This window comes from Antennarius striatus, chromosome 19 (assembly GCF_040054535.1).
Source record: "Antennarius striatus isolate MH-2024 chromosome 19, ASM4005453v1, whole genome shotgun sequence".
In the NCBI taxonomy this organism is placed as follows: Eukaryota; Metazoa; Chordata; class Actinopteri; order Lophiiformes; family Antennariidae; genus Antennarius; species Antennarius striatus.
In genome coordinates this window covers 17616521-17637536 of record NC_090794.1, presented here as the reverse complement: position 1 = coordinate 17637536, position 21016 = coordinate 17616521, and the positions used below count along the sequence as shown (strand labels likewise).

Here is a 21016-nt window from a genome sequence, read left to right as displayed (position 1 = left end):
CCCCAACGTATTTTTCGCAAACGAGAAAATCAAATGATTTTAGCGTGTTTGTTAACGGACTGATGATTGGACAAATTTGAAGCCATTTAGACCAATGAGAACGCTCGTGGCGTTTCACTTCACAAACTCACTCCAGAAGGAATTAAAGAGGCAGACACCGCTGAAGCTGGAAGAACTTTCTGAAAAGAATAGGAAGTTGTCAAACTAGAAGAACCAACTGTGAGCTTCTGTCTGCTGATGTCTTCAGCTTCTGAAGTTCACCTGAACAGAATGAGTGAACAGCTGTTTGGGGCTTAGTTTCCATCGTTTCTGCTGCAATTCAAAGGAAACAGTTCCTGCAGGTCAATGAGAAATGGATCAGGAGCCAGTTTCCTCCTTAACAACCAGGTAACCCAGGGTAACCACCTGGCCGGCGTGTCACCTGTCCGTGTAGCCGTGATCAATACATTCTATACTGGTGTACCCAGAAACAAGATAAAGAATCACTAATACCGTTTCCTTTGCAGCTGTCCGACAACACCCTGAGGTAGAAACACATTTAAAAGATTTTATGATCGTGGAAAATGTTCAGAAAACATTAGCAGGTTGGGAGAAAATGAAACCCCCCAGCTAGCAAAACCGACAGAAAACGAATGTTCGCATGATGTCACGAGGACGCTGCTAATAAAGTTGTTACACTTTGTATTCAACTTTATTATTAAATTTAAAAAACCGTTTCTATGCTGGTCGTATCATTTTGTTCTATTTATCTGTCGGTCCATGAAAATATTGTGTGATGTTAAATCGCTCTGAGGACCAGTAAAGGTGAGGACCACAGCTGTGACCTCACGACCCCCCTACTCTGCCTCTGACTCAGTGAGGGGGTGTTTACATGTGTCTTCTAACTGAGGATACTTTCCCAACACGTGTTACATCGTTATCATCGTGTCGTGTTTCTGTCCAGGCATGAACAACCGGGAGGTGCTGGAGCAGGTGGAGCGGGGCTACAGGATGCCCTGCCCCCAGGACTGCCCCATCTCGCTGCACGAGTTGATGCTGCAGTGCTGGAAGAAGGACGCCGAGGAGCGGCCCACCTTTGAGTACCTGCAGGCCTTCTTGGAGGACTACTTCACAGCCACCGAGCCTCAGTACCAGCCGGGGGACAACCTCTAGAGGCCTCTCCCCGGCGGGGTCAGCCTGGGGCAAGGGGCAGAACTGCCCCCAATCAGTGCTGTTAAAAACTCTGAAGCCTTCCCATCCAGCCTGGACGTTACTTTAGGGATCTGTACAGCTTCCTCAGCTCAACCAACCCCCCCTAGAACACAAGCCTGAGCCTCCGACGCGCCTCCCCCCCCCCAGTGTCTGAACTCCTTCATGTAGGGAAAACGAGGAGGTGGAGGAGTCAAGCAGGGGGTCGCGATAATGCAATGAAAAACATGTATTCAGTGTAAATAAGAAATGCTTCATTAAGTCGTTGCTTCTGTTTCAGATTTCATTTTCTCCTGCATCAAATAGTTCTACCTGAAGGAAGAGAAGCGTTTGAGCAGCAAACCTGTAAAAACTGTAGCTCCTGCATTCTGTTCTCCTTTGCACCAGAACCTCATTCAGGTTTCTCTTATTTCCCATAATATGTAAAAAAAAAGATGTGGCCCGTTATCGTCCTTCAGGTCGACACCACACAGTCCTGCTTCCGTTTGCTCTTCTTTAAAAGAAAGGTTCTCATCTTTCTACCGGACGTTTTAGCTGTAAGGACATGAAGTTCATTCCCAAACAGAGGGTGTGTGTGTGTCTGTGTGTGTGTGGTCGGTCGGCGGCGGCATTTACCTCATCTCCTGCACGTCCTCCACCTGAGCCTAAGGAACCTACGCTGCAGCTGGACCCTGAACGCCTCACCAACAGCTTCCACCTCATCGTCTCACTGACGAGGTTTTATTCTCACGTTTTGTTTCCCTTGAACGCCTTTAAGTGATCCTTAAAGAGCCAGAAGAGGTGGAATCGTCTCCTTTAAGAGTTGTACAGTAAAAGGTTCTAAGTGTCGCTAACCCCCCCCCCCCCCCCACAGCTCTCATTTCAACTTTTTTTGTTATTTTAGTGATTTCAGAATTCATAAAAGAACAATAAACATTTTACACTCGTTCTGAGACGCTTTCTTCTCACTTGTTGTAATGACTGTGCTTCAACATGCTTTTACGTGTGTGTGTGTGTGTGTGTGTGTGTGTGTGTGTGTGTGTGTGTGTGTGTGTGTGTGTGTGTGTGTGTGTGTGTGTGTGTGTGTGTGTGTGTGTGTGTTGCAAATGTCAGTGTGTGTCTGTCCACCAAATTATCTTCACAACCGTTTCAGATAGAAAGATGAAACAAAAAGCACATGACTCAGGCAGCAACGGGGATGAAAATGAGGTGATGACCTTGACCTTGAGAAAACTAGGTCAAGGTCAAATTTCAACTTTTGTACACTTTTTGCACATTTCTCAGGAACCGGATTAGATAGAAAGACGAAACAAAAGGCGTTATGTTCAGGGAGGCAAGGGGAGGAAAATTAAGTAACAACCTTGACCTTTAAGAACTAGGTCAAGGTCAAATTTTCACTTTTACACCTTTTTAGGTTCACATCTCAAACCTGATGAGATATAATCACAAACCAAAAAGGAACCTTTTCACGGGATTGGAGTGATTGGAATGAGATTTCCACGTAAAGAGACTAGAATGTTGCTCAGTGCAGTCCACACCTCAAGGATTCAGCCTCTCCAGCCACACCGCCCTGGTGAAGGATGGGGGGGGGGGTTCAGCCAAGAATCCACAGGCCTTCAAACACAATGCCCACAGGCTTCCTATTCAGACAGTCCTACTGAAGCTACGACCCTATTGCTGCTGGTGACAGTAAATACAGTGGACCCCCCCCCTCTTGACCACGTGGAGCTACAGGATCCTGGAGAACCGCTGGAGTCCAGACGGAGCCATCCGGTCAGGCAGCAGGAACCGCATCAGAGGTTCATTAGAGAACCGATCTCACCGCCTCTCTTTGCTGTTTGATTTTCGGATCGATGCTGCGTGGGGGGTGGGGGGGGTATAAGCTAATATTTCCATCCATTCATCCATTCTTTTCTGCTTATCCGGGGTCGGGTCGCGGGGGCAGCAGCTTAAGCAGGGAAGCCCAGACTTCCCTCTCCCTAGCCACTTCATCCAGCTCCTCCGGGAGAATCCCAAGGCGTTCCCAGGCCAGCCGGGAGACATAGTCTCTCCAGCGTGTCCTGGGTCGTCCCCGGGGCCTCCTCCCGGTAGGACGTGCCCGGAACACCTCACCAGGGAGGCATCCAGGAGGCATCCTGACCAGATGTCCGAGCCACCTCATCTGGCTCCTCTCGATGTGGAGGAGCAGGGGCTCGACTCTGAGTCCCTCCCGGATGACCGAACTCCTCACCCTATCTCTAAGGGAGAGCCCGGACACCCTGCGGAGGAAACTCATTTCGGCCGCTTGTATCCGGGATCTCGTTCTTTCGGTCACGACCCACAGCTCGTGACCATAGGTGAGGGCAGGAACGTAGATCGACCGGTAAATCGAGAGCTTTGCCTTTCGGCTCAGCTCCTTCTTCACCACGACGGACCGATACAGAGTCCGCATCACTGCAGACGCTGCACCGATCCGCCTGTTGATCTCCCGTTCCATCGTACCCTCACTCGTGAACGAGACCCCGAGATACTTGAACTCCTCCACTTGGGGCTGGATCTCATCCCCAACCTGGAGAGGGCACTCCACCCTTTTCCGACTGAGGACCATGGTCTCAGATTTGGAGGTGCTGATTCTCATCCCAACCGCTTCACACTCGGCTGCGAACCGTTCCAGTGAGAGTTGGAGATCACGGCTTGATGAAGCCAACAGCAACACGTCATCTGCAAAAAGCAGAGACGCAATACTGAGGCCACCAAACTGGACTCCCTCAACGCCTTGGCTGCGCCGAGAAATTCTGTCCATAAAAGTTCTGAACAGAATCGGTGACAAAGGGCAGCCTTGGCGGAGTCCAACCCTCACTGGAAACGAATCCGACTTACTGCCGGCAATGCGGACCAAACTCTGACATCGGTCGTACAGGGACTGAACAGCCCTTATCAAGGGGTCCGGTACCCCATACTCCTGAAGCACCCCCCACAGAACCCCCCGAGGAACACGGTCGAACGCCTTCTCCAAGTCCACAAAACACATGTAGACTGGTTGGGCGAACTCCCATGCCCCCTCAAGGACCCTGCGGAGGGTGTGGAGCTGGTCCACTGTTCCACGGCCAGGACGAAAACCACACTGCTCCTCCTGAATCCGAGATTCGACTTCCCGACGGACCCTCCTCTCCAGAACCCCTGAATAGACCTTGCCAGGGAGGCTGAGGAGTGTGATCCCCCTGTAGTTGAAACACACCCTCCAGTCCCCCTTCTTAAAAAGAGGGACCACCACCCCAGTCTGCCAATCCAGAGGCACTGTCCCCGAAGTCCACGCGATGTTGCAGAGGCGTGTCAACCAGGACAGCCCCACAGCATCCAGAGCCTTTAGGAACTCCGGGCAGATCTCATCCAGCCCCGGGGCCCTGCCACCGAGAAGCTTTTTAACTACCTCGGTGACCTCAACCCCAGAGATAGGAGAGCCCGCCTCAGAGAACCCAGACTCTGCTTCCTCATGGGAAGGCGTGTCTGCGGGATTGAGGAGGTCTTCGAAGTATTCTCCCCACCGAGTCACAACGTCCCGAGTTGAGGTCAGCAGCTCCCCATCCCCATTATACACAGTGTTTATGCTGCACTGCTTCCCCCTCCTGAGACGCCTGATGGTGGACCAGAATTTCTTCGAAGCCGTCTGGAAGTCGTCCTCCAAGGCCTCACCGAACTCCTCCCACGCCCGAATTTTTGCCTCAGCAACCACCAAAGCTGCATTCCGCTTGGCCAGCCGGTACCTATCAGCTGCCTCAGGAGTCCCACAGGCCAAAAAGGCCCGATAGGACTCCTTCTTCAGCTTGACGGCATCCCTTACCGCTGATGTCCACCAACGGGTTCTGGGGTTGCCGCCACAACAGGCACCGACCACCTTACGGCCACAGCTGTGGTCGGCCGCCTCGACAATGGAGGCGCGGAACATGGTCCACTCAGACTCAATGTCCCCCGCCTCCCCCAGAACGTGAGTGAAGTTCTGCCGGAGGTGGGAGTTGAAACTCCTTCTGACAGGGGATTCCGCCAGGCGTTCCCGGCAGACCCTCACAATACGTTTGGGTCTGCCAGGTCGGACCGGCATCTTCCCCCACCATCGGAGCCAACACACCACCAGGTGGTGATCGGTTGACAGCTCCGCCCCTCTCTTCACCTGAGTGTCCAAAACACGCGGCCGCAAGTCTGATGACACGACCACAAAGTCGATCATCGAACTGCGGCCTAGGGTGTCCTGGTGCCAAGTGCACATATGGACACCCTTATGTCTGAACATGGTGTTCGTTATGGACAGTCCGTGACAAGCACAGAAGTCCAATAACTGAACACCACTCGGGTTCTGATCGGGGGGGCCGTTCCTCCCAATCACACTCTTCCAGGTCTCACTGTCATTGCCCACGTGAGCATTGAAGTCCCCCAGCAGAACGATGGAGTCCCCAGTGGGAGCGCTCTCCAGCACCCCCTCCAAGGACTCCAAAAAGGGTGGGTACTCTGAACTGCTGTTTGGTGCATAAGCACAAACAGTCAGGACCTGTCCCCCCACCCGAAGGCGGAGGGAGGCTACCCTCTCGTCCACCGGGGTGAACCCCAACGTACAGGCGCCAAGCCGGGGGGCTATAGGTATACCCACACCTGCTCGGCGTGGGCAACTCCAGAGTGGAAGAGAGTCCAACCCCTCTGGAGAGGACTGGTACCAGAGCCCAAACTGTGTGTGGAGGTGAGCCCGACTATATCTAGTCGGAACTTCTCCACCTCACACACCAGCTCAGGCTCCTTCCCTGCCAGAGAGGTGACATTCCACGTCCCAAGAGCCAGCTTCTGTAGCTGGGGATCGGATCGCCAAGGTCCCCGCCTTCAGCCACCGCCCAGCTCACAGTGCACCCGACCCCTATGGCCCCTCCCACAGGTGGTGAGCCCATGGGAAGAGGGACCCACGTTGTCCTTTCGGGCTGCGCCTGACCGGGCCCCATGGGTGCAGGCCTGGCCACCAGGCGCTTGCCTTCAAGCCCCACCTCCAGGCCTGGCTCCAGAGGGGGGCCCCGGTGACCCGCATCCGGGCAAGGGAAAACGTGTTCCAATGTCTTTAATCATCATTTGGGGACTTCGAGCCGTCCTTTGTCTGGTCCCTCACCTATGCTAATATTGGTCCTATGTCAAAACTCCAGCCCTCTGTCCAGACCTCCACCTCAGCTCCATTTATTTCAGGCTGGTTCATCTCAGTCTGGTGTGTTTCTTCAGGGGGCTGTGATGTGTGACTTGGAGAAAAATCCTCCAACAACGTTTGAGCCGTTCTACGGGGGGGTCAAAGGTGAACGATGTCACAGGTTGATTTTGGTTAATTATCACATCGAGTAGTGCTGAACATCATTTAGCTAGAGCTTTCTGGTAGTTGATCTACGGTCATCTTCAGTGTGTTTAATAAAAAATGATGCATTATGAATTGCATTAAAGAGAAGAATATTTAAATTTTTTAAAAATTATTTTTTATTTTACTATCATTCCATCTTCGGCTCTGTCTTTTTCATCCCAGCCGCTGTGCAGATTTGATCAGACATTGGTTTCATCACTGAAGAGCATCTGCTTTTGATCAGCGGTCTTAGTGTTTAAAAAAATTGATCCTGACTATCTTGAGTTAAGGTTACAGATTTAACCACGAACCACGAAGTGAACTGTAGTGATCAGCAGTCAGTCAACCAGGTTTACATCAGAAGAGTTAATCTGTTATTTTGATTACGAAAAATTATATCAGATTTATAAAGACGTCTTATTTATGATGAGACGTCTTTATGGCTCGTCTGAACCGCTTTGATGACATTTAATAAATAGAAAGGTATAGTTTATTGATCACACACTGGGAAATTCCAACATTACAGCAACCTCAATAGATAAATGAAGTGGAAGAAGATATACAAAGTAAAAATTGCAGTCTAATATACTAATAAAAATATGAAATACACACATAATTTGAACCTGAACTTGACTTTTTGCAACACCAGTAACAGCTTTGATTTGTCTAATAGACCCTAAAACCTCCTGCATGAAGACCTGAGGCTCAGATCAATCAAACTGATTATTCTCCAAAACGCTGCACCAACAAGGTTGTGTTCATTCATGAGACAGTTCCATGTGGCTGGGGTCAGATAATTAGTTTGTTCCATCTCAATCAATCACTCAATCAATCAATCAATCAATCATCTTCTACTCTCAGACCGTCAAACCGGATGAGGAAAAATTCCGTAAAAACAGTGACAGGGAAGAAAGAAGAAGTGTCTGAAGGACGACTGACGACGGACGCCTCATCGGGGGATGGGTGAAGACGAGACAGATGTTAGGAGTCCAGAAACAACAACCGAACACACGTGTCAAACCCAAGGCCCGGGGGCCAAATGTGGCCCGCGAGAGCAAAAAAGGTAAAAAAGTGTGCTTTGAGCAAAACTACATTTCCCACAATTTCCCACAATTAACCCTATTTTAACTTTGACAAAGACATTTTGAACAAAGTTAACGTCCTAACTTGTGTCTGATGTTATTTTTCTTTATTGATTGATAGTTTGATCCTTGATTGATGGAGTTCTGTTGGTTTAATAACCTGACAAATGAAAAGGATTTATGTTAGAACAGAGAAACAAACAAACATGTTTTTTCTGTCTAACTGTAATGTTTGGAACTAGAATCAGTCAGAAATTCAGTTATTTAACATTAAGGAGTAGTTACATTTAGTTACATTACACTGAGTTACATTTAGTTACATTTATTAGTTACATTAAGGAGTAGTTACATTTAGTTACATTACACTGAGTTACATTTAGTTACATTTATTAGTTACATTAAGGAGTAGTTACATTTAGTTACATTACACTGAGTTACATTTAGTTACATTTATTAGTTACATTAAGGAGTAGTTACATTTAGTTACATTACACTGAGTTACATTTAGTTACATTTATTAGTTACATTAAGGAGTAGTTACATTTAGTTACATTACACTGAGTTACATTTAGTTACATTTATTAGTTACATTAAGGAGTAGTTACATTTAGTTACATTACACTGAGTTACATTTAGTTACATTTATTAGTTACATTAAGGAGTAGTTACATTTAGTTACATTACACTGAGTTACATTTAGTTACATTTATTAGTTACATTAAGGAGTAGTTACATTTAGTTACATTACACTGAGTTACATTTAGTTACATTTATTAGTTACAGTAAGGAGTAGTTACATTTAGTTACATTACACTGAGTTACATTTAGTTACATTTATTAGTTACATTAAGGAGTAGTTACATTTAGTTACATTACACTGAGTTACATTTAGTTACATTTATTAGTTACATTAAGGAGTAGTTACATTTAGTTACATTACACTGAGTTACATTTAGTTACATTTATTAGTTACATTAAGGAGTAGTTACATTTAGTTACATTACACTGAGTTACATTTAGTTACATTTATTAGTTACATTAAGGAGTAGTTACATTTAGTTACATTACACTGAGTTACATTGAGTTACATTTATTAGTTACATTAAGGAGTAGTTACATTTAGTTACATTACACTGAGTTACATGTAGTTACATTTATTAGTTACATCTGGCCCTTTGAGGACAGCCGTGATGCTGATGTGACCCTCAGTGAAAATGAGTTTGACCCCCTTAACCTAACGCATCAACAACGGTCAACGTCCAGGATGCTCAGCTGACCCTCCCTTCAGGTGTCAGGTGACGCGTCCTCCTCCCCCCTGAAGCTTTATGGGAGCAGCAGCTGGAGCAGTCTCACCCATCCCTGCCTCAGCCGTCCCTCCCTCGTCGATGATGGTCATATCCTGGTAGAGAACAGCTGGTGTGGACCACAGAGGAAGAAGTGGCCCCTGGATGAAGAAGTGGCCCCTGGATGATTCCTCATCGCTGCAGAGCCCGGAGGTCCAGCAGACACCAGGTGGGTGTGACTCCATCAGTGTGAATGTTTGTGAACGGCGTTTCCATTCACCTGAAGCTGTTCAGCCTGTTTCAGTCCAGGGTGTGTGTGTGTGTGTGTGTGTGTGTGTGTGTGTGTGTGTGTGTGTGTGTGTGTGTGTGTGTGTGTGTGTGTGTGTGTGTGTGTGTGTGTGTGTGTGTGTGTGTGTGTGTGTGTGTGTGTGTTGTGTAACACTCATCTATTTCCAGGCAGTTTAACTTTCATAAAGTTCATGCAGAAACTCCTGCAGCTTCCTGCTCCTCCAGAGCAGAAGCATCACCTGATCAATGAGCTGGTCAATCGGCTCAGGTGATGGTAAATACAGTCAGAATGAGTGTCGGACGCCGCTGGTGGATCTGAACGATAATCTCATTGATCACGTCTGAGTGAAGCGGCTCCGACATTAGAAACGTGAAATTTTTCCTTCTCCATTATCAGTGTTCCGTCCTCTTCTGCTCCATCTCTCTAATGGCTTTATTGCAGCTATTAGCATGTGAGCGACAGCCTGGTGGTGAACGATGGAAGAAGCCGGCATCAACATCTTCATCACTGTTCAGAAGATTTACTACCCACTCCTTTGCATCATGGGTATCCCAGGTTTGTCATCTTGGTTGGCTTTTTGTTGTCCGTGTGATTTTACGCCTGAGTTTGCAGCTGACGTTATGTATTCATCTAAATACTATGACTGTTATGTTCTCATACCATTTGGAGCCCGCAGATAGCCAACAGGAACACCTTATTCCTCACGCCCCATGAGCCTCGGAGCAGCACATGACAGCAGATCAATATCTAAATCAAAATTTACTGTCACATTCTGAGGAACTGTGAGACAGTTAGTTAAAATATGTTGTGGTTAACAGTTTCCTCGTGCCTCCAGGATCGAAGCTGTGCTCAGCTCAAAGGTGTGATTACCTTCAGCTCTTTAGTTACACAATGAAAGAGAAACGGACTACTACTGCAGGTTAAAGGTTCTGATGGGATCCAGCAGGCATCACACTCTGATCTGATCTGATTTAATCTGATCTGATCTGATCCAGAATATGTGACTCATAGAAAAAATCCCTGCTGTGAGACGAGAGATTCTAATATTACATGAAAATCTAGAAAATCTAACGTAGCATTAAAGGCTACTGCTCTGTATCAGTGAAATGTGTTTTACTGTTAAACTACTAATGGCACCAACATAATCCAGATTGTAGGAGCAGGTCTTCATTGTGAAGGAATAATTTGGGGGGTCACACAGGTATGATGAATTGTTAGGGTAATTACATAACAACGACACTGACCTCCCTCAGGTTTGGTCCAGGAAAATATCAAAATGCTTTGTTTGCACTGGTTTTATGTTTATCGGGGCGGCAGTGGCTCAGTAGTTGTTCAACGATCTGAGGTCTGCGGTTCGATCCCCCCCCCCCGTCAGCTCACCTCCTGAGCACTGGGCGCCCTTGAGAAAGGTACTGTCCCCTTTATAAGTAGCTCATTAAGGCGCACCACGAAGGAGCTGCCCCCCACTCTACCCCCCCCCACACACACACACTGAATGCCTACAGGCCCCTTGTGTGTGCGTGTTGCAGCGCAGTACACACTATATACTGTATATATGCATGTGTGTGTGATCACTAACCATGTGTTAGAGTGAACTTCTAATTTCCCTTCAGGGATTATTAAAATATTATGAATACATTTTTAAAAAATCAATAAAAAATAAGTTAACAGTGAATTAGTGCTCTGTGCCACTCACCACAGAAAAATGAAGACCCACCATGTCTTTACTTCGGTTTGAAGCTATTTTTCATAAACTGATGTCGAACCTGAGTCTCAGCTCATTTTCCCAGAGGCTACATCACGGTTTTTCTTTCTCTGATTGTGTTCCTACCTTCCAGCCAACCTCTTCACATTCTACATGATCTGCCTCCGTAAATGTGGGATGTCCAGCACCGCCGTTGTCTACCTGAGCTGCCTGGCTATCGTGGACACCTTCTACCTGGTGTGGGTGATCCTCCTGGACCTGACCCTCACCTTCTGGGTTGAGCAGCCCTTCTGGCACTCCCACCCCTGGTGTGGCATCTTGGGTTTTCTGCAGAATGGATCGTTGTACAGCTCCTCCTGGATCGTGGTGGTGTTCACCATCGAGCGCTACCTGGTTCTGCGTAGCACGACAGCCAAGCAGCGCTTCTCCCAGGCATGGGTCACGAAGCTGACATGCGTCTTCATCGTCCTGGTCTCACATCTGGCGTCCGTGCCCGTGGGTTGGATTAACGTCGTCAGTCAGGTCAACACTACCATACACGGGGAGAATGTGACTCGTCCCAGGTGTCATTACCGCAATGAGGCCTACACTACAGTCATCGTGTGGATAACCACCTTCCTGTCATTGGGCGTGCCCATCGTCTTGGTCATCATCTTCAACTATCTGATGGGGTGCCATCTCTGTCGGGCCAGCAACCTCTTCACCAAAGAGGAGCGGCGCGTCATGCATGGCCGGAGCACCAGGGGCATGTTGAGGAGGACCATCCTACTGCTGGGCACCGTCTCCGTGGTCTTCGTCGTGCTCAGCCTGCCCCGCTTCGTCACCTACTGCATCCTGAGGACAGAGTACAACGAGGAGGGCTTCAACAGGAACGACTACAGCATCCCCATCAACGTGGCAGGAGACTTGGCCAACATGATGCAGAACCTCAACTCCACCACCAACTTCCTCCTCTACTGCATGGTCAGCCGGCGCTTCCGTCGGGAGCTGGTGCGAGCCGTGACTTGTAGAGAGAGGGTACGTGAGCTGGGTTTCGTCCTCACCCAGACCACCATGAAGGTCTTCTCCGTGGTGGATCATCAGGCCTCACCATCCAGAGACCTGGGGACTGTGGTGCTCACCAGTCTCATACAGACGGATCTGGACGGGTGGACAAAGGTCACACCAAGGCATGACTTCAAAACACAAACACCTTAATTCAGGGCTCTCAGTCCCTTCCTGTGATCTTTGGGTTGAGTTATACTTTAGTAAATGAAAGACAACCAAGCCAGGATTGTGACGCTGGTATATCATCCTAGTCCTGTATTGAAAGAAATGTTCAATGTGTTTATATTAAATCTGGTACAGACGTTCGTGCCCCACAGAGGATGAACCTTAAAGACCAAAATTCACATTGTGGCCAGCAGGTGACGTAATGTCTGAGAATTTTACTCCAGAATATCTCTTTAGGGGATGAATTGGCAAAGATTTTGACATATTCATGGTTCCCAGAAGATGTATCACATTGACTCTGGTGATCCGTGACGTTTCCTTTGTGTTATTCTCTGTTGTGTGCTTGTCTGTTCTGTTTAATCCAGGTCAAGTGTTTTAGTCAAACTAACTCCACCTGCTGTCTGGTTGTGATCGTGCTCATCTAAAACTGCTCAGTGATAATAAAAGCAGCTACACCTTTAATTCCATGAATGTAGTTTTTCTCTGTTGTGTTGATGTTGCTGCTGTTGACCCATGTTTACAACGATTCCCCCTCCAGGCTCAGAACGCCTACCTGCAGCCAGGTAGCTGTTGTCTTTAGGCTTCACCTCATTTGCATAAATAGGTCACAAGCCTTCCCTTCTTTACATAATGGGAATACTTCCTGTTTTCCTCAGAACAGGTTTGAGCTCTTGGTGACTGCTATGAAGAAAGGTAGGTGTGGGCTTACAGTCAGCTCCGTCTGGACTGAATCCAGGTTGAAATAATGTTCGGGAACGTTTCAAATGGGTTTTAGGTGTTACTTTTAAAATCATTCCTGACATACCTGTAGATCAGTGATCGTGAACTTTGAACCGGTTTGAAGCTTTTGTGTTCTGTTGCAGTAAAACCCACCTCTGGAATTACTTTTTCCACGCCTTCTCAGTGAGAAAAAAAAGTACGTGTGAGTTCCTACTTATTTATTCTGTGTTTGTTTTGTGATTTTCAGATTCCTACTGATAGATTTGATTCTTGTGTTAGTGCTGTTGTAAAACTCCATTCCTTTAACTCTCCTTTCTCCTCACCAGAGCTGACAGACATTTCTCCTCGGAGACAGAATGGATCCTTTCTTAGGTACGAAACCAGAGCTCATCAGACTCAGTCAGGAGTTCATCTGCGCGTCACCTTCCTAAGCCAACTGAAAACGTTTTCCTCTTACTTCTTGTTGTCAGGACCGTGTCCTCACCAGAGCCTTCCCGTTGAAATGGATGAAAGCATGACGTCCTCCAACCTGGACTTGGTCTGGCCTCCCTCTTGTGAACAGTGTCAACGGAGTGCAGAACGTCTGCAGGAAGTGGGCGATGGCCGAGCTCAGGGGGCCACACGTGATGCCGACCGGTGGGGGCTCCCCGAGAGCCGCTATCGCCATCAACCTGGAGCAGCTGCTTATGATGCCCCCGGCCCTGTGGACCCACCACAGGTGAAGCGCCCTCCCCCTGCAGGGGCGTGGCCTCATGGCCTCAGAGAGCGGGCGCTGCTGTATGGACCGGACGTCCACCACGGCAGAGGCTTCGTGGGCCCTTCAAACTATTCTCAGGATCGCTCTGTGGAGGAGGGAGACTTCCTGGAGCCGCCTCTGCCCCTGATGTCGGACGGTAACGAGAGCACCGAGACACCCCACAGACGACACCGTCACCACAAACATGAAGGGCGTGAACGGCGTCAGGCAGCAATGACACGACTCTCCATCAGTAGACGATGAAAACATGATTTAAAGTTCATCCAAATTAAAACATGCTCGGTACATTCAGTATGACAACTAGATCAAAACATGATACATGATGAGTTCACATGATCCACATGTCGGTTCTCATTGGCTCTGGAACAAAGAGAAAGTCATATTCAATTACAGTATTTTCCACACTATAAAACGCACCTAAAAGCCTTTAATTTTCTCAAAAACCAACAGTGCGCCTTATAATCCAGTGCGCCTTATATATGAAAATGTGTTAAAAATAGGTCATTCATTGACGTCTAATAAAGTGGAAATTAACAACTGATATCCATAAAAATGTTCACATGCAAACTAAATTATTTGCCAAACTGTGAAGCAGGGAGCATTTGTGGTTGGGATTAACCGACTCTTCATGAAACCCCCTAAAGAAACAGTGGGAATTAATAAGAATCATAGCGTGTGAGCAAAATACTGTATTCATGTGATATTTTGTTGTTTCTTGTATACTCATATATTAACCATTGTGATACCCTGTGTTAATCCACACGGCTGGTTGAGAATTTATGATGCAGTCTAAACTCTTTACTTTCGTTTAAATTAGACACCACAGATACATGCCACTAATGATTTGCTATTGGATTATCTGTACTCTACCAGGGGTTCAACTGTTCAGGTCAGGTCCAAACTCATCAATTTTACGTCGGTGTCAGAGGTCACACTGCATCAGCTGTGTAAAGGATACATAACATAAAATTACTAAATCTAATCTTAGTTTCTAAGTCGTTATCCTCACTTCACTGGTAAAATTGCCTCCTTATTCAGTAAAAAGAAATTTTCCACGTTGCAGGTCTGGGTGAAACTGGGTGATTTCTGATTGGGTGAAGCGCAGTGTTGTTCCAATTATATCTGTTCACTGTTCTAAATGAATACGCCGGCTGCAGACATGCTGTCATCGCCCACACCTCACATAAAACCACCGCTGCTGAATCCAGTCCACGCTCCGGTCCAGCCCCAAGTGGACTGGTGGAACCAGTGGCTCCATCACAGCTTTTAATTATGTCCACACTGTCACCTGTGACCAAAGCAGTTTGAAATATCTAATGGATTATTAGGTTGGGTATTGGACTTTTTGGAACTTTGTTTGTCAGTAGGATCAAACCACTAAACAGCTTTCCATGAAACTGATGGATAGGATGGGTCTCATGCCAGAATCCAATTAAATCAGATCTAAACTCCATTAGGTACAGATCCATAAAAAGTCCTTTCAATCAGGTTGGGAGTGTTTTTCAGGGAACAATGATTGACGTATGGATATTGATAAAAGACATCGGATGTCTGCTTCAGTCTGTTCTGGTTCTGGATCCACACCAGACTGAGTCGAGTCTTTACCGGGTTAGACTGGACTGCTGGGCCTGAGCCTGTAGAATCTGTCTATGAATGAATGAATGAACAAATGAGTTAAGGAGTCTGAGATGTTAACATTGGGGTTATGAATATGTTGGTTTAGTCACTACTAAACCATTAAAACACATAATATCATGTTACTGTACAATAAATAAGAATGAAAACATATAATATCATATTATTAGCTGAAGAGGAGACAGCAAAGTTTTTTCTGTACTATATTAAAAAATCAAAAATACAATTTTTTGTCAGCATAAAATAGATTTGTCTTAACTAAATATTCTTAAAATGCATTTAGAAATAAAATTCAGAAAAGAACAGGGAACGTTTATCTTCGTTTAGCCTGGAGATAAGTTAATTCAACTTAAGTCGTTTTTCTGACTTACGTCTCCTGGAACCGACTGACGACGTAATACAAGGTTTACCTGTAATAAGTTTTCCTTTCCATTAAATAGGTCAGTTGGACGTGTTATTTAGCTGTTTTTCTGTAGATAAAATAATTTGTGCCTCAGCAGAGACATTTAGACTAATGTAATGCCACTTGTGTCATTGGTCTTCTTCTTCTACTTCTTCTCCTTTGGGCTTTTCCCTTCAGGGGTCTCCACAGCCAATCAGTGTCCTCCATCTAACCCTGTCTTCTCATCCTCTTCTCTCACACCAACTACCTTCATGTCCTCTTTCACTACATCCATAAACCTCCTCTTTGGTCTTCCTCTAGGCCTCCTGCCTGGCAGTTCAAAACTCAGCATCCTTCTACCAATATATTCACTATCTCTCCTCTGGACATGTCCAAACCATCTCAGTCTGGCCTCTCTGACTTTATCTCCAGAACCTCTAACATGTGCTGTCCCTCTGATGTACTCATTCCTGATCCTATCCTTCCTGGTCACTCCCAGAGAGAAGAGGGTTAGATGGAGGACACTGATTGGCTGTGGCGACCCCTGAAGGGAAAAGCCCAAAGGAGAATAATGAGAACAAGAACATAATGATATGAGTTGAAGATACTGAATATTACTGAAGACAAATTTCTGAAGGCACCTCCCTACAAATAATGGATAATAGTTACTTAAATTTGTTCCACATGACTTTACTGTTTAAGTAGGACAAATCATGTAACTACATCATTGGAACATTTTACTCTTCACAGATACACGAGCCACAACATCGGTGACGGTTTACTTTCCAGGGCTGCCTCCCTTCACTTTGGCCCTTTGTTGTGGAGCTAGCTCTGTCATCTCTGCATGCTAACAGTTAATGCTACAAACCTGACGTCTGCTCCTCCACATCCCGCTGCAGGCCACAATCCAGCTCAAAGAACCTTCTACAGACAGTGTCGATGTTGTCCTCCAGCTAACCAGCCCCACCCCAATGGGAACGATCATCAGTACAGACATGAGTATTACGCCGAGCCTCAGCAGGAGCCTCACCTCCACCGACAGCCGGGGTAGGAGCATGACGTCCATCACGCGTCTGGTTATGATCTGTTTGTTACATCCACATGGATTTATCTGCTATCCCTTTCTCCTTCCACAGGTACCCCCCAACTGATCCGGTGCTGTTTAGACGTGCTCCAAATGCCCCCCACAGATCTGACCCTCAGATTGCCATCCCTCCAAAAGACGTGATGCATGAGGTCAGCGTGGGTCCCTCCCACCAGGCTGGTCCAGGAGCAGGAACATGGGAGATCAAGAGGACCATCACCCTGCCTGCTGAATGCAGTGAGTCCGATCAGTGTACACGCGTGAACATCCACATGAACATGTGACACTTTTTACTGATAAAACTGACATGTTCATAGAAACGCATCAATCACAGATACACATCTGTTTTGCTGAGGATTGGTGGGGGACCACTACATTAGTGCTAAATTCATTCATTCATTTTATGAACCACTTTCTCCCCTTTCGTGGGTCACGGGGGTTGCTGGAGCATATCCCAGCAGGTTCAGGGTGAGAGGCGGGGACACTCCCCAGACCAGTGCATCAATTGGAAAGAAAAAACCACACACACTCACACCTACGGACGATTTGGAACCAACCAGTACAACCTCAGTACCATCTAGTATTACATTCAAGCAGCATCTCTGCTGCTGAGGTCTGAAAAACTTTACCACTCACACAAAGTCAATATAGATGATTAGATATCACTAGAGGCCAGAGGAAAACATTTGATTTTGGATGAAAGATCATCCCTCCAGAGAATATAATAAACACTGTTTGGGGGGTTTCCTTTTCGTCGACAGGGAACGTTTTCATCACGTATTCCACGGACACGGCCAAAGACATTTTCCCATTTGTAAAGCTGCTGATGGATCAGGGATTGGAAACAGCGGTGAGTCCCGTCACGTCTCTCTCGTGAGCGATTCTCGGCGACTTTCCGTAAAGCAATCATCCACGTCTGACTCTTGACAGATCGACATCTTTGATAATCCAATCCGGAGAATGGACACCACCAAATGGATGGACAAGTTTCTGAATGATGTAGGTGTGGCTGTTAAATCTGAGGGGGGAATGAATCAAGTTGCCTTCTGCAGGAACTGACAGTGAGATTTTGGTGGTGTTTCAGAAATCAGTGCTCATCATCGTGGTCATCAGCCCCAAGTACAAGGAGGATGTGGAGGGAGATGGAGAGGATGAGCACGGCCTGCACACCAAGTACATTCACAATCAGGTGGGAGACCACAGGACTGTCACGTCTGCTCACAATAGCAGAGGAAATATCGCCTTCTTGTGGCAGGATTATGTCGTTAAACTCCCTGCTCTCACACGGAGCCAGAACAAACTTTAGTAAAAATGAGCACCAATGCAGAGATCTGATTTGAACTGATCTTCCTCTCTGATGCAGATCCAAAATGAATTCATTCAGCACGGCTGCAGAAACTTCAGGCTGGTGCCCGTCCTGTTTCCCAATGCAACCAAGGTAAGTCAGGTGGAATGGGGGGGGGGGGTGTCTCCAGGGTTCACATCAGAAGTCTGGACTTCCTTCACTCAGACTCATTCATTCTGATCTCTGAAGGACGACCACTTAAAGCAATAGATTTCAGCTCCTCCTCCACAAACCAGCTCGTTCCATTTCGTAGCTTTAGTGCTTTGCAGCTGTAATGTGGGAACATTGTGGATCCTTTAACGAAGATGCATTATAGTCTGTTGCTCGGAAAGGATAAAACAACATATCTAAGGCTGCTTTAAAAATTACTTTAAGTTATGTAAAACGTCTGTTATCAATCAAACCAATCAACTTTTATTTATATAGCGCTTAATCACACCTGCAGATATTTCAAAATGCGGGGAAAAACTCCCTCATTGAGGAAGAAACTCCGGGCAGGACCCAGACTCTGGAGGGCGGTCATCAGCCTTGGGTGGGAAAAAGAAATACACTGGGGACAGAGATAGATAGATAGATAGATAGATAGATAGATAGATAGATAGATAGATAGATAGATAGATAGATAGATAGATAGATAGATAGATAGATAGATAGATAGATAGATAGATAGATAGATAGATAGATAGATAGATAGATAGATAGATAGATTTTTTATTTATTACTCAATCTGACAAAATTTTAAATTTTGTCTGTTCTGCCCCTCTGTGTTCTGCCCCTCTGTGTTCTGCCCCTTTGTGTTCTGCCCCTTTGTGTTCTGCCCCTCTGTGTTCTGCCCCTCTGTGTTCTGCCCCTCTTCGTTCTGCCCCTCTGTGCTGCAGAGACACGTCCCCAGGTGGCTCCAGAGCACCAAGATCTACCGCTGGCCCCAGGACACCCAGGACCTGCTGCTGCGTCTGTTCAGACAGGAGCGCTACATCATCCCCCAGCGGGGGGGCGACCTCACTCTCACCGTCCGCCCCCTATGACCACAAAGCCCACCGTGGTTTAGATAGAACTGTTGTTCCTGCAGCGTGGGTGTGGGGGGGTTCCTTCTCGTTGGGAACAGATGTTCTGTAATCCACCTTAACAGCTGTTCTGATGTCGGGGCAGGAAGGCTTTACTTCATCAGATCTCCTAAACTTGTCTGTTTGGGTTTTTTAACTTTTATTTGAAGAGTATTTTTCCAGATGTTCTTCATCTCCGTTCAAACAACTGTCAGAGTTATCCTTTTAAACATCTGACATTTACCTACTTATAGATACAAAAACACAGCTGAAACACACTTTTAATGCCCCCACCACTTTTTGTTTTCATCTATGTCCTTTTGTTCGTTTATTCATTTGTTTGATTAGTTGATTAATTGGTTTAGCAGGATTATGTAAAAACCACTGGACAAATTTGGACAGTCAGAAATATATAACTCCCCTAATTATTCAGAACATGATTCACAAAGTATGATTTAATTATGAAAAAGTCATATACATTTATGATGTTTGAACAAATGATGGAGCAGTAGTTTGTTAACTACTTCTCAGGGTGAGACAGACGTACAGGATTGTTCCACCACGGCGGACATGAGGACTATAACTAACCAGAAGGTGGCAGCATGTCCTAAATAATGATCACTGAAGCTGCTGTTTGCACTTCCATTCAACACATGCATGTTATTAACTCTGTTTCCACTACTTTTAAATAAATGTAATTGTTTTGACCAACTGATGTGATCTTCTGGGACTCATTCTGACTGTGAGATCATTGGATCTGCGCCGTGAAGAAGGACGTCCACGTCCACCTACAACTCTGTGACAGTCTGCTGCAGGGACCGGAGGCCTGTCGCCGTGAGCAGACGGGTTCACCTGTAAACCTGATGAACAGACCTCACTAAAGTCACCCAGCATGAGCGGAGCTCTGGGGAGGTTCTCTATTATGGTCTGTAAACACGAGGGCCAGTGGCTGTGTTAATGATCCAGGACTCTCTGCTACCAGAGTCGGCCTTATCGGATGAGTCCAGAGCAGCCAGACACAGACACGTCGCCAACAGGGCCTGGATCAAGTCTGGCTGGCCTGCTGCTTGTTAAATACACTCCCAGCACTGACTCATTTCATGAGTCTTTCTATAGTAAATGCACAACAAAGCCCTAGTGGTTGATGTCGAATGAAACACGCTCTTTTCCTGCTCTATTTTGACATGTTACACCGCGGTGGAGGGGACAAGTTGTGACAGGCTGGGTTGAACCCTTGACGCACTAGTAAATCACTGCATTGTGAGTCTTCACACAATCACGTTTGTCGTATAGAAACCATTTCTACTGCAGGATATGGAAACGCCTCAAAGGAACAGTGCACAGTGTCGGGTCAGCAAAACACACAGCAGAGGGTGTCCTCCAGATGACCACCTTTTTTACATTGAAAAGAGCAATAATCCTCTGAGGTGTGTGGCACTTTACACATTTTCCATCACATTTCTTTGTGACAGTCAGAATGGGATTGTGATTTAAACATTGCTGAAACGTGGCAGCTCCTCTTCTGCGTCCTTCATCCCACTCTGTGCAAGCGCCTCAAATCAGAGAATTGAAGATTTGTAAAAAATCAAGAAAAGGTGCACAGGGGCTAAATATCCACAGTAGTACTTCCGATTTTTAAAAAATGCAAATAATGCAAATTTATCAAGAAATGTCTCAGTTGACAGCCACAGCTTACTATAATTTAGTGAGAAATTAGCTTGATTTTCAAACTTTTCTCTCAAAATCTGATTCATCAGACTTTTCAAATCCATCCATACATAAAAGTTAAGTATTTATTAATTGTCGGTTCACCTCTGTGATGCCGTGGTTGGAAAGCGTTGGATGAGTTTAGGATTTACCAAACTACATACCTCTGAATCCACTTTCTTCCATCATCACCACCACAAAAAGGAACACACTCTTAAAAACAGATGAGCTTTCATGAATGGAAATTCACTTTCACCATCACTGAGA

The 21016-nt window shown here is 46.3% G+C and overlaps 3 protein-coding genes across 8 annotated transcripts in view; all 3 read left to right on the top strand.

Annotated features, from left to right (window-relative positions):
* Nucleotides 1-2105, top strand: part of LOC137613012 (tyrosine-protein kinase Fyn) — an 83126-nt gene extending 81021 nt beyond the window's left edge. The window contains exon 14 of one of the 4 annotated variants that reach the window (XM_068341789.1): nucleotides 944-2105. In XM_068341789.1, the coding sequence (XP_068197890.1) occupies nucleotides 944-1152 (209 nt within the window). In that variant the 3' untranslated portion in view covers nucleotides 1153-2105. The remainder of the gene's footprint in view (nucleotides 1-943) is intronic. The other 3 variants (XM_068341791.1, XM_068341790.1, XM_068341792.1) reach the window with 3 other exon arrangements.
* A 6635-nt stretch (nucleotides 2106-8740) lies between these two features.
* LOC137613886 (probable G-protein coupled receptor 139) lies at nucleotides 8741-12061 on the top strand. Its single transcript, XM_068343339.1, has 3 exons — nucleotides 8741-9099; nucleotides 9601-9714; nucleotides 10998-12061. The coding sequence occupies exons 2-3, from the start codon at nucleotides 9636-9638 to the stop codon at nucleotides 12059-12061; spliced, it is 1143 nt and encodes a 380-aa protein (XP_068199440.1). The 5' UTR covers nucleotides 8741-9099; nucleotides 9601-9635.
* Nucleotides 12062-12731: 670 nt separating this feature from the next.
* On the top strand, nucleotides 12732-19747 carry traf3ip2a (TRAF3 interacting protein 2a). 3 transcript variants are annotated; one of them, XM_068343166.1, is made up of 11 exons: nucleotides 12732-12769; nucleotides 12940-12992; nucleotides 13123-13168; nucleotides 13267-13689; nucleotides 16470-16617; nucleotides 16707-16891; nucleotides 17416-17504; nucleotides 17585-17653; nucleotides 17739-17843; nucleotides 18018-18092; nucleotides 18878-19747. In XM_068343166.1, exons 3-11 carry the CDS (start codon nucleotides 13153-13155, stop codon nucleotides 19022-19024), a joined length of 1257 nt encoding a protein of 418 aa, XP_068199267.1. In that variant the 5' UTR covers nucleotides 12732-12769; nucleotides 12940-12992; nucleotides 13123-13152; the 3' UTR covers nucleotides 19025-19747. The 3 variants fall into 3 exon arrangements, with proteins under 3 accessions (XP_068199267.1, XP_068199266.1, XP_068199268.1); XM_068343165.1 differs by lacking the exon at nucleotides 12732-12769 and having other exon boundaries at nucleotides 12784-12992; XM_068343167.1 differs by lacking the exon at nucleotides 12732-12769 and having other exon boundaries at nucleotides 12940-12998.
* Nucleotides 19748-21016: the final 1269 nt, after the last annotated feature.

Bases quoted from the DNA above. Each gene is read 5' to 3' on its own strand.
- LOC137613886 (XM_068343339.1), top strand. From the start codon at position 9,636: ATGGAAGAAGCCGGCATCAACATCTTCATCACTGTTCAGAAGATTTAC. The intron at 9,715-10,997 runs GTTTGTCATCTT...CCTACCTTCCAG, and splicing joins TTGCATCATGGGTATCCCAG to CCAACCTCTTCACATTCTAC.
- traf3ip2a (XM_068343166.1), top strand. The intron at 17,505-17,584 runs GTGAGTCCCGTC...GACTCTTGACAG, and splicing joins ATCAGGGATTGGAAACAGCG to ATCGACATCTTTGATAATCC. The intron at 17,654-17,738 runs GTAGGTGTGGCT...GTGGTGTTTCAG, and splicing joins TGGACAAGTTTCTGAATGAT to AAATCAGTGCTCATCATCGT.